The 12,968-nt window shown below is 34.6% G+C and overlaps 1 protein-coding gene across 1 annotated transcript in view; it reads left to right on the top strand.

Annotated features, from left to right (window-relative positions):
• The window catches only part of LOC119776387 (glutamate receptor ionotropic, delta-1-like), a gene marked incomplete at its 3' end in the record, with an annotated part of 113,750 nt that overhangs the window by 17,341 nt on the left and 83,441 nt on the right, over window positions 1-12,968 (top strand). Inside the window, exon 2 of the mRNA XM_038274781.1 lies at window positions 12,727-12,932. Within this exon, the coding sequence (XP_038130709.1) occupies window positions 12,727-12,932 (206 nt within the window). The remainder of the gene's footprint in view (window positions 1-12,726; window positions 12,933-12,968) is intronic.

The following is a 12,968-nucleotide window of genomic DNA, read 5'->3' as shown; positions in this document are numbered from 1 at the left end:
GCGGCAAGCCTTGCATCTGTAAGACAACTAGAGGCAACTTTTCTGAGGGGAAGCCTGCTTAGTAAAGTGAAGATAAAAACCATGGAGAGAGCGCTATGGAAACAACAATCTTTGCGAATAAAACCCATCACATAAACTAAGGCATAATTTATGCATACATTCTGACTTAGTGTAAAAAACTAACTGATGGATATGTAATTAAAAAGGTTGTGTTCACTGTAATGAGATCTTTATTCTGGGAACATAGGAATGATATAAAGATTTTGTGTGCAGTTGCTGATGTACATTAGCAGCCATTGAAAATGGCTCTTCCCAGTCAAATGCCAGCCGAATGGAAATCCCAACTTCCAACTTCAAGCCACTAGGTTGACCCCTTCTTGCATATTTTTTTTACTCTGACTCCACCTTTTCACTGAATTACAGGGTCTGACCTGGAGATGATGCTTCTCTTTAGATCTTAATGTTCATAAATCATGACAGAATATTTTAGTACAAGTATTGATGTTTAAAAAGGAATTGTAGGGGACCAGCCAAGGGCCCATCAAGGGAAGTGGCTGAAATTTTGAATGGCTACTACTGTACTACTGATATCATATTGAATTGAATGGCCATCAGCTACAGCCAGATGTCCTGATTCGGTTTTCATAAGCTTACAAACCATTGTATCATCCCCCATACCATAATGTAACATACTAGCTGTATTCACAGAGCACTTTAAACACCTGCATGACTAAAAGGCTCTCTACAAAAAAAAAAAAAAAATGTCATATGATAAGTGATATGATCTGATAAAAATTCAAAAAAGGTCATATTATAAAAGTTTTCAACATTGTAATTTTTAAAATATGTTTCAACTTTCAGAGTGCAAGAGTTATTTGTTTTATATCATTATGCACAATCTTCCATAGTGTAACAGTAGCCTACTGAGGATTAAAGGTTGGTGACCCCTAAATTAAACCTTTCAAAAGGGATTGTGTCGGTATGTCTAAGCAATGCATGTACTCTAGTCTTAGTATATTGATTTGCTGTCCATGTTGTTTTTGATAGCAGGGCATATATTTCTGCGTCTGTCCTCAAACATTCATAGACATCTTTGTTATGCGTCTACCACCATCTGCCAATAGGTGCAAAAACCAGTGTGTGTTACCGCTTGTTCAATACCATCAAATTTGTTATGACAAATCAGATCATCTCCAGTGTGCCGCATCTTTTTAAATCCAATCATATTGGGATTTGAATCCAGCTCCAGATGGTGAGAGAATCCATAAATGCCAGATCTACTTTCTTTACTGTTCCTTCTTTAATCAAACATAGTCACAGTGTTTGAACAGTGTGCCATAACATTTATATTGCAAGCTAGGTATTAGCTTAAAATTGTTTCCTAATTTTAGTGCCGTATTGGTTTTTTGAATATTTAAATTAATCATCCTTAGCAATAGAACCGTAAAAGAGAAAAGTTTTTAAATTGAGTCACCACTTACAGATTATGAGCCTAGGACTGATTTTCATGTAGATCAATTGTGCAGAACACTTTTATTGGAACTCATGTTTAAAAAAATGTTAGAAAAAATTGCAAAATAATCTTAATTGGACAGGAAATCTCCCACTAAAATGTAATAAAATCCAATCTTTTGTTTCTGTACATGTTGTCATTGCGTTAGATTTCCCACAATACTAAAAAAACAAAACAAACAAACAAAAAATATATATTTTAAATCAAGTTCAGAAGTGGTACAATATTTCCATCACTAACAAACACTAAAAATTAATGTCTCTTAAACTCCTTTGAAAATGCAATCCAAGTATCTATAAATTACTAAATGGTAATTCATCCATCCATGTTTCCCTGTTGTACAGAATATGACATGACACAGGGGATTGTTTATTTTAGCCACTGGCTACTAGGGTAGAAATGATATTCACCTTGACACTGCACAGTAGGTAGGTAGGTAAAGGGGATGGAGAATTTTCTAATGCTCATTGTATGAAAACTACAGCACATAAAGGCTACCTAAATTATGTTATTATTTAATTTCAGTAAGTTTTTTCTATTATTAATGAGACATTTTCAATTAAATGCAATTAAAATTATTTTAATTACCTCCTTAGGATTCAGTTAAATCTTATAGAAGCCTGTTAAACACCTATGTGTTTAGCTCAGGTGTATTGTAGTAGTGAAATTCCTTAAACATACAGGTTATGTGATTGTGCACTTCTTTGGAAAAAATATAGTCTTAGCAAGAGGAGAAGCATAATAAATTAATTCTGGACATTTTTGAGATATTGCCCAGACAGAAATGGTTAACGATCCCTGCCTCTGTTATCTCCAACCTTGTGAAATGTCATGGAAGATTGTGTTGTCGTATTGCAAAAGGTGTCCTGATCAAACTGTTTTTAATTGAAGTTTTCTCTACTGAATAATTTTCAGCAAGAAGAGTGACAACAAAATACATGATTCACTAAAAGAAAACGATCTATTGTAAAAATCCAGGTTATTGAGTCCAAGAGGTCCTGCACAGGACCAATAGGGTTCACACAAATACAGGGATTTGGTTAAGGTCTTTTTTATGCTGTATACTTATCAACAGATAATAATAAAATAAGCTAGCAATTGATTTTATGTGGTGTTTGTGAAAACAATAAAAGCAATAGATAAAATTGCATTGCATTTTTATTACACCAAAATGAACAAAAATACATCAAATGACAACCATAATAAATCTGAAACACAGCTTAATTTTCTTGAATATCAGCAGGCTTCTTGGCAAGTTGGTCAAGTAACTCTTTGCTAGACAATGCCTGTAGAGCAGCTGCATAACATCTGTCTCTGTCCTCCCTGTGGTGACTGCCTATTTCTTAGCGGAGGAGAGAATTAGGCTGGTAATAGGTTTAAGATTGATTAAGCTGCTTTTAGTCCCAAGTAGGAGGTGGTTCCTGATGTAAAACATGCATTTATTATAACAGCCAGACACTGAGATTAAACAAACATAAAGGGTATTTCAAACTGAGAATGTAGTAAGTCTCCTAAAGGCAATGTGGAAATCAAGAATATGGATTATGATGTGGGTCAGTGTAAAAATCTGTCATCAGTGTTTTTTGTTGTTATTTTTTTAGCCAAACCTATTTAAGTTATCCAACTGTTTGAATATGTATTGCTCATAAATAATATGTCCTTGTTAATAAAGGTTGTTGATCTATTAAATTGAAAGGAAAAAACTAATACTAAAATTAGACTTTTTTGTAGGACTATATAATTTTCTTTTGTTTGTTTTTTTTTTTTTTCTCGTACTAGATGACTTCTGCCTTTGAGAGATAAAATTTCCTGTCCTTTGACTTTGCTTGAACTATAAACCTACTCTTTTAAAAATTGAAACTAGGCTGGTTTTTATGGTAGATGTCCTTCTGTAATGTGGTATTTATATTTTTTATAACAGTTTTATGTTGAATTATTGAAAAACTTAAAATTTAAGAGGTTGATTTAAGTTTTTAAATATCTATTGTACACTTTTTTTTAGAATAAGTTTTTGGAATAGAAATTGAGGGGCATTTTGTATCAGCTTTATATTGAACACCTCTTTAGAGGGAAATGTGTGTGTTTTTGTCTGAAATCCTTTTGTCAATGCACTATATATTTCAAAAAGAGCTATACAAAAAAAGATTTGCAGCTGCATATTTAACATATTTTGACGATGAAACAAAGGATATGGCTATTAAGAATTTTTTTTGTTTTTGTTTTTTGCTAGAGACAGGTTAAGAGAAGAAATATCAGTCTGCAGCCAGGTTGCAGTAGGTGTGTTTCCATCAATGTTTTCTAATTCACATTTTGAAGCATTTCTTCAGAAAAGCTATATTTAAAAGCAAACTTGAAAAGAACTTCCTTAATTATGCAAAAACGTTTTTACTCTCACTTGAGATAGTTTTTGCTTTTGCAAAAAAAAAGGTTTATGCTCAAAGCAGGAGATGAAAATATGTTTTACATATCAGCACTAATGTAGCAAACTTTTACCTCACATGACTGATCAGCAGTTTTTGCGGTGGTTGTCTTCACTAATGTTCCAATATTAGAATCACCATCACTTACATGTTAATGTAAAAAACTTCCCTGATAGCAACACATTCATTAAAACTTTGCTGAATACCGATCTGTGCTCTGTGCTAGACAGCAGGCTCTAGGTCCTGTTTACTACAGCCATGCATGATAACATAATGTGGACAATGACGTATGATATTTTGCAGTGCTTGGTTAATCAGCTTCAAACCAAATTGAAATTGAAATTTCCTTTTTTTTTTCAAACTTGTATAAGTTTGCATAAAATTCACATTTCAGTTTGAATGGAAACAAAACTACTGCAGGCTCAGGTAGAGATATTTGGTTATTTAAAGAGCAGCCTTCCTCATTTGACTCATAACCTGAAGAATTTTGCTTTATGTCATTCCTCCCTTCCAACTCCACCAATTTCCTGTTAAGCAGCTGATTAAATAAATCAATTTAATTAATCTTTTGATTTTATGTCAATGGTTTTCCTGTCTGGAATAATTAATTATAAGACTACAAATACTATAAAGATGGCACATTTAAGGAATCAAAGATATAAGAGGTGGGGATTCGAGTCAAATGACTTGGACCCGAATCAGATTTCAGTCGTGAATTGCAGTATTTTAAACCCCACTTGAAAAAATTCTGAGACAATGACCTATATCAGACCTTTACATCAGTGACATGAAACTTGAATTGGGTCGAACCCGTTTAATTGAAAACACTTGATTATACACAGAATGTCAAGCTGGAAAATGCCCGTTATTTAAAAGGTCTGCACTATTAATTCATTTCACAAATATGCCCCCAAAAACTGTGCTTAACACTCAAAAAGAGATCACACATGGAGACTAAACATCTTCCACTTTTTCTAGCATTTGAAATAGCATTAATAGGAATAGGTGATATCTAATCTCCTGCTATGATGAAATTGCCAACTTTAGCTAAATTAATCCTATTAGCAAATGTTTATTATATTCCCTTTCATCTGAAATGTTCTTTAAATGTAAGCCTGAAGCATACAGCCAGGATAACCAACGAGTGGCTCTGGAAGAAGCATATCAAGGTTCTGATATGGCCTAGCCAGTCTCCAGACCTAAACCCAATAGAGAATATTTGGAGGGAGTTCAAACTCCATGTTTCTCAGCAACAGCCCAGAAACCTGACTAATCTAGAGAAGATCTGTGTGGAGGAGTGGGCCACAATCTCTCCTGCAGTATGAGCAGACCTGGTGTAAAACTACAGGGAACGTTTGACGTTTGCTTTAATTGCAAACAAAGGCTACTGGACCAAGTATTAAAATTGATTTTCTCATTGGTTCCAATACTTATTTCCAGCTTTATCTTACAAATGAATAGTTATAAAATTATATATTGTAATTTCTGGATTATTATTATATTTAGATTATGTCTCACACAAGGGATATGCACCTACGATTACAATTTCAGAACCCTTCATGATTTATTTTTCTCACTGTAAATGGAAGAGGTTTTTGATAACAATTGACTGAAGTGCAAGACTCCTACATCAATTCTGGGGTACTCATTAAATTTTATTGTACATAAGAGAATAATAGAAATAGGAGAGAAAATGTGAATGCAACATTTTCTCCAAAATTACTTGTAAGAACGATTTAAAGTAGGAATGAATTTGTTTGTATGAACGCTTCCTGCAAAAGACCCATTGATTTTTCTAGTGTAAATATCCCTTTATCCCAAATAACTGAATAGGTTACTGTAACAGTATTATGGGATGATTCATTTAGTATTTATTTCTTAAGTTGGTGCACTGTGTTAAAGATTTCTCTCATTACTTTCTTTTGCTAAACTCTTTTCTGCTGTATAGCCTGCATGTGTATGCTGTTTGGGCCCACAACCTGAGAAAATTGCATATTTTTTTAGGACTAACATATCTAAATCTATTTCTTGTTGCTAATATCTGTGGTCATAAGGTATATCAGATACAGGCTTTCTGGGTGAATGCTTTACAGTAAGCAGAAATCCTGATTAAAAGATTGGCTGCCATGTGGATATGATTAATGAATCTCATTTCCATGAAGTAAGATATATTTTGAGCTTCATCTGTTTATAGAACAAACTATACTTAATTAAAAAAAAGGTTTAATGACATGAATCGTATTAATGAGCAATTAAAGCTGAAGAAGTAAGTTGTCCACTCTGAGTGTTCTGATCAGTTTTTGTACCTGCTAGATTTCAGATACGCATCAAAATCAATGATGAAAATAATTTAACAGATGCTGTTGTTGCAAGAATACCTGCGACTGTTGTAACTGTTTGATGTAAATCTTTTCTTATTTTGTTATACGTTGCTTTACTCTCACCATGGAGCCCTCAAAGCCAAGTTTGGGGTATCATCATATTTTTTTATTAATTTTTTTGTTCAAATTTCAAAAACTGATGTATTTCTTTGGGGATACAAAAATAAATAAAATTATATATGTATAAATGGTAACTAGATGCTGATGTGAGATCTAAAAGAAAAGGGGTGAGCTTTAAAGTTGAAGATTCTCAGTGGCAGTATTTCAGAATGACACTTGTATACACATGAGAAATCAGACTTTCAATTCCACACTCATCTTTTTTCTGCATGCCTGTCAAAGACTCAGGGCTGCATACCAACATTTATAATAAAGTCCAAGAGCGGTTTATCATAAAAGGATAACCTCTGAAGTAAAAAATCCTACTTGGTTGCAAAAGTCTCTGGATAGTGTATTGCTTTTTAACTTTGAAAGTAAGCCTGCTGGCCAAAAGCTGTTGCAAAACGGAATCATAATGCTATTTGTCAAACTAATTGCCGAACGAAAATACCACAAATAGATTGTCTTTTTTCTGGAGTCAAGCAGCAGTTTGAACATATTGGTATTGCCTCATACAGTGCTGGTTATAGACTAACTTGACTAGGGCATGTGGGTGTCTGGCTGGGGCTAAGGGTTTTGTCAAAGCAGTATATACGTGGATATACTTTAATATATTCTGCTGTAAAATTAGTCCTATATTTTCGTTTTTTATTCAATCCCTGCCGTTTCACAGGATACACAGCTTTGAGTGGTAACTAGGTGACTTCCAGAGAGCAACCAAAACTTAGTCCGATAAGTTTCGGTTGCTCTCTGGAATCGGACTAATTTTAGTAAAACTTAACTTTTTACCTACTAAGTACACATCCGAACATTGAAGTGGTTGAAAACTATCAATAAAATCACTTTACAGTTTGTCATGAATGTTATGTTTGGAAAGCATGGTTTATGTTGATAAGTTATGAATAAGGTCAATTTAAATTTCACTCTTGTTTAAACTTGTTTAAACACGATGCAAATCCAAGAGGTAAATTTACATTTAATTTGTGATTAATCAGAGATCAATAACAATTTAGATAATAAATTCCTAACATTCTGTGATTTGTTTCTGAAGGAACTGGAATTATGGGCCATTTAGCTTATTTTCCAAGGTTTGTTTTATTAAACCAATTGAACTAATAACGAACTGACACAAGCGGCATTGTTTTGAAGGACTCTCTGTTCTCTTATCTTATTCCTTGAATCTTTTTCAATAAAGTTTCTTAAATAACTACTAAGCGGAACCTTATGGCAACACAAACCTGTCTAACTATCTTTGTGGTGCCTTTCCCCTGACCTCTGTTAATCTTTACAGCCTAACTTTGATCCTTACACTTAACCTAACCAACCTAACCTAACCATACCTAACCCTTAATCCTAAACGTGACCCCTCACCATAAAACAGCAATATCCCTCATTGGGTCCAGCCATCAGGAGCCAAAACATGCTTTTTTTTTCTCCAGAAAATGGGCCCTACAGTGTACTAAAAAAAATAAACACACACAATTTATATGTGCTTTCTTTCAACCGTTGCTTCCAGATGGTGATTGTGGACTGCTAAAGCTATAGTGGAGGATGTTCATTTTCCGGTTGGATCATCAAAATAAGTGGTCCTCCTAATTGTCAATCATTCTGGTGATATGTTTACGTAAGGCCATCCTACGAGCTCATCCCCATTTTCACTCACTGGTGGTGAGTCTGACATAGTCGAAAAATGGCAAAGCTTTTATGAGCGGTGCAAACAGCAACTTTTAAACAACATGCACAAATAGAGATGGGCTCTTGCATGTTCTCACACGCGTTCAATATGCGTTGCCTCTCAGAAGCGGGTGCAGGCTTGTGCATGTGCATTTCCACCAAGTGGAGAGGGTGAGTCTTTTCAGAAATTCATGAAAATCTTCCACTATACCTTAAAGAGAACTGAAATGTCTGCTTTCGTTAAAATATTAAGAGTCTCAATTTTTTAGATAGTCAAGCCAAGAGGAAAGAAATCATGTTAATACTTTTATATTCTATGAAGACACAGACACTCAGAAGAAATGTATCAAAGTGCACATTTCCTAAAGCTGCTCTTCCTCACACACACAAACACACAATCTAAGCACGAAGATGATGATGTAGTGCTTGGGGAAGCACATGTCTGAGTCTTAAACTCTGCTTGCATGTCTCCAGGCTCTTCTTTATTATTACGGTCTTCATTTTTCTCTTGTTTCTGCTTTGTGGTGTTAGTGTCAATCACTCCTAAGTTCACTAGCTCTCTTTCTGTGACTCTCTCAGCCTTCTGACACCTCACTGTCAGCTCTGTCTCAGCTTCTGCCTTACAGGTTTCATCTTTCTCTAGGGGTCAGAATAGAACATAATTTCCTTTTGTCTGCTAATTTTGAACTATTGACACAAAAGTAATGGAGAGGAATATAAAACATAGCAAACCAGAAGACAAAAAACATTACATATTAGGGTGACAAGATCTTAAAAACTAAACAAAAACAAATTTGGGACAAGGATGCTTATGAGGAACAATAAAGGATTTATTAAGTTTTAACAGCTGTGAGTTGTTGTGTGACTAACTTCTACAGCGCTCTGTCCTTCCTGTTAATTTAAAAAAATATCTTTGGTAAACTCCCCAAATAGCTTTCTGACCTCCTCCAGTTACAAACTCACCACAGTTGTTGTGACTGCATTTTTTTTCTTTAAACATAGTCCTGTTTTACTCTAAGAGTATCGTCCACAGGTTGGTCATGTGCTGTGTTCCTCTGTTCTCTTCACATCTAAGAAAAGTGCTTGCTGAATTTTGTTTTGACTTTCAGAATTAGAAATGTAAATGTCGGATATTGTTTGAATTTGTTGGACAAGAGGACAGAAGTGAAAAATGTTGCATAGTCTCACACAAATCAGGACATCTAGTCACCCTGTTATTGGCTTGCTTTGATTTATGCTGTGTTAACATTAGCCTTTGCGCTTAGACCTTGCCTGTGTAACTTGAGGGGGTTGGATCTGTCAGCGAATGAGTTGTGACCAAGTAGTCTGAGCTCCTCTTGAACTGCAGAGATAAGTAAGCTTGGAGTTTTGGTGAGGCAACAAAACAGATGACTCTTATCTGATCTGGCATATTTATTGGTTCTTTAATGCAGGATTTAATCTAGAGGAAGGAGTGTTGCCTTGTCTTTACAAGTAACATTATTTCTTGATATGTTTATCCAAAATGGTCTATCTCTTACTCTGTAACTCTTACTCCACTAAATTACAAAGTCAAATATTTACTACATTTTGAGGAAGTTGCTAGTTACCTGCTTCTTTTGGCTCACCTTTTGTTTTGTTTTTCTGCCTTGAAATGCAATTTCAACATGCAAGACACCAGCCCTTGTGACTACAATTCTTCTTTTTGGTTTGCTTTTAAAAAGCAAATAATAATCAACATTGCTGTCCTTGTTTTTTTTGAGGAATTTTTATACTGAAGTTTTTTAGAGATGGTGTAGAATTTGTTGCTAAATCCTTCCATTCATCAATACATCACGTAGGTTCTTAAAATCATTATGACAATTATACAGAAATGTACTGATAATAGAATATTTAACTTTCACTTTTGATAACTTAAGTGATTTCAAAAAGTGAGTACAATACTTTAATGTCAATAAATATTTGACCAAACTTTTACTTGTCGTTGAGTAAGGTTTGACTTTTACTCAAGTACTACTGTTGAGTTTTTTGTCCAAAGCCGAGTGGGGCATAAAGTTACTTAATATATTTTATTAATTATATGACTTCATATATATATATATATATATATATATATATATATATATATATATATATATATATATATATATATATATAGATATATCAATATAGATATATATATTTATATTTTAGTCCCTTTAGTATCATAAAACCATTACTGTTCCTTTTTTATTTATTTATTTTTTTGTTTATTTGAAGATTTTAGGGTGTAATCTTAATTTTTTAAGATTTAACTACTACAATTCCCCATAAATTGTTGTACTACTTTAAAAAGCAAGAATCAATATTGAAATAAGCCTGTGTTTTCATTGGTATGACAGACTCTAACAAAAAAGAATAATTTCTTAAGCTTTCCACATAAAGCAAAATGAATGAATTGTTAGAGTTGGTAATCCACAGTAACTGAAAGAACTTGATTATTCAGCATGTAGGGAATATACGTGTCACATTGTATCAAGTCATCTTTCATCCTATTAACATTAAAGATTGCAAAATAATTAAACATTAGTATTTTTCCATTATAAACTTAAAGTCAATTCATATCTCAAAGCCTTCAGAACAAACAGTCAGTAATTAGCTAACTGTACTGCGGTTTACTCTTAGTTTTGTGGTTATTTTATTATTCGCCCCAAGGCTTTCTATAACACAGATGGTTCACGCTGAGGGAGAGTACAATTGCACAGTTGCCTGTCACTTCTTGTTTGTGGCTTAATCATCTGAGTTTGGCAGGAAATCAGGGCAAAGTAAGAGCTTACCTCCAAACATTTGGTGTTATTTTAATGTCAGCTGATCTGATTTGATATTAACTAGTAACTATCAAAATTATGATGGAAAACTTTTTTGTATCGGTGCGAATGAGCATATTATTGACATTCAATCTGAAGTTCTCAGAAAGCTTAGTAGACACTGTTCTGTTGAGAATGGGGAGTTGAGGCAGTCTTCTTCAGAAGTCTACCATCACGGACACTGTTTCAGCAAGGTGAGCTACAAGTAGTTATTATCAGCTGATCAAGTTGATCACTTTTGAAGGAGAACATTAACCACTCTGTTAGTCAGGGAGTGGCCAGTAGTAAAATGGACTGGAGATGAGGGTGTGCTGAGTCCCTGATCTTAAAGTTTAACATACCTGCCAGTTTTACTCACCTGCATCTATAGATATATCTCATAGATTGCTCCTGCACTGCCATCAGAGATCTTAGTGATGTCGGTGTTGATTAAGAAAAAACTAAAAAATTAATTTTTGAAGAGGACTGTGTTTGTTCCTCTCTAATGAAAGTGATCGCTCAATGGTGACAAAGAGTAGAATAAAGGCAAGTGAATTTTTTTGTGAGCATCCCCATTTTACGTGACGTAAATGTTGAAGTCAACCAGAAAATTATTTTAAAGGTCAATATTTGAAATGACAAGGGGGGTAGAACTTTACTGAATGGAAATACTGAATACACAATGGATATGGAGCCAAACAAAAGCAGCATCACTCTGTGGTAGGGCTTATTTTTCTTTTCTTATTCAAAGCACATCATCTTTGTGTACAATTTCAATTTAGGCTATTGTCAGTATTGTGTGTGTATGCATTTCTTAGTTTTCAAAGAATGTTGCTGGAGGAGTTTGACACTTCAAAATGATGAATGATTTAATTTCACATTTTGTTCTTTTCTTTGAGCATTTGTAATCTGAGGAGAACCGAACAGCAACTGTTAGTGTTTTTGTTATCTGAAAGATAAAGGGAAATATATCAATTGTTAGAAAAATCAAACAATGCAGCTAATTCTTATGATTTATTTCAGATGGCTCTTTATCACGTTGCTCTTTTTTGTTTGTCAAAGGTACTAACAAAAAACACACACAAAAATAATTACAAATCAGTAATATGTTTCTTCTCTAGTAAGAAAGATAGGATTCTGGAGCTTTTACTATTGTTTTATAGGCTTCCACTCAGAAATGGTTCATTTACTATGTGCTCTGTGAAGCAGTAGCAGTTCATTCATGAACTTGGATTCTGCACATATGGTTTGTTTGCTTCAAGTTTATGTTTTTCTCTTCTCAAAGCTCTGTTTTAAGATCTAAAGTCTTCTGTGAATTATTATTATGCACGCACTCTTTAGTGGATGCAAAAAGTAAGGCCTTTCTAAGCTCTCATTAACAATGCAGCATGACTTGGCACAAGCTGGGCAGGCATTTCCCTCTGTGACTGCTGGGATTGCTCTGCTTACCGTAAGCCCTCTACTTCATATCACTTTTGACTTGTGTAGTTCAGGAATTCTTTGGAATGGTCTCTTGTGTACTGCAACTCGACATATGCACAAAGATCTGTGGGGACTGCAAAACATGACTGAAGGTTCATATTCTGTAAACCCTGGGAAGCTGAAAGAGACAAATTATTGTCATGTTCCGTCATACATTGGATCACAACCAAAGAAAAAAAATACCTTTAAGCACTTTGAACAAAGCCTTGACAAATTGTTTGCATGTATAAGTGTTGAAGACAGAGGGTGCTCAAAAGATTTGTGATTTTTATGCTCCAGGCCTAAAGTAATACTTGCATGAAGAGGTTTTTCACTTTTTGCTTGTGTTTCTTACCATGTCGGTCTTTCCTCAGATATCCGGGGACTACAAACCTTCATGGACCAGGCGTCTCGGCTTGGTCTGGATGTCTCCCTGCAGCGGGTGGACCGCAATGTCAGTCGAGTATTTACCGATCTCTTTAACACAATGCACACAGAGGAGCTGAACCGGTACCGGGACACCCTACGACGGGCCGTGCTCCTCATGAGTCCTCGAGGAGCCCAAGTCTTCATCCACCAGGTCAGTTTTACTCTGTACCGTCTATTCATAATGGGT

The sequence above is a fragment of the Cyprinodon tularosa genome, unplaced genomic scaffold, assembly GCF_016077235.1.
Source record: "Cyprinodon tularosa strain WSP-4 unplaced genomic scaffold, ASM1607723v1 ctg1205, whole genome shotgun sequence".
Taxonomy (NCBI): Eukaryota; Metazoa; Chordata; class Actinopteri; order Cyprinodontiformes; family Cyprinodontidae; genus Cyprinodon; species Cyprinodon tularosa.
Note: the sequence above shows the minus strand (reverse complement) of the source record. Positions and strands in the feature narration are given on the sequence as shown.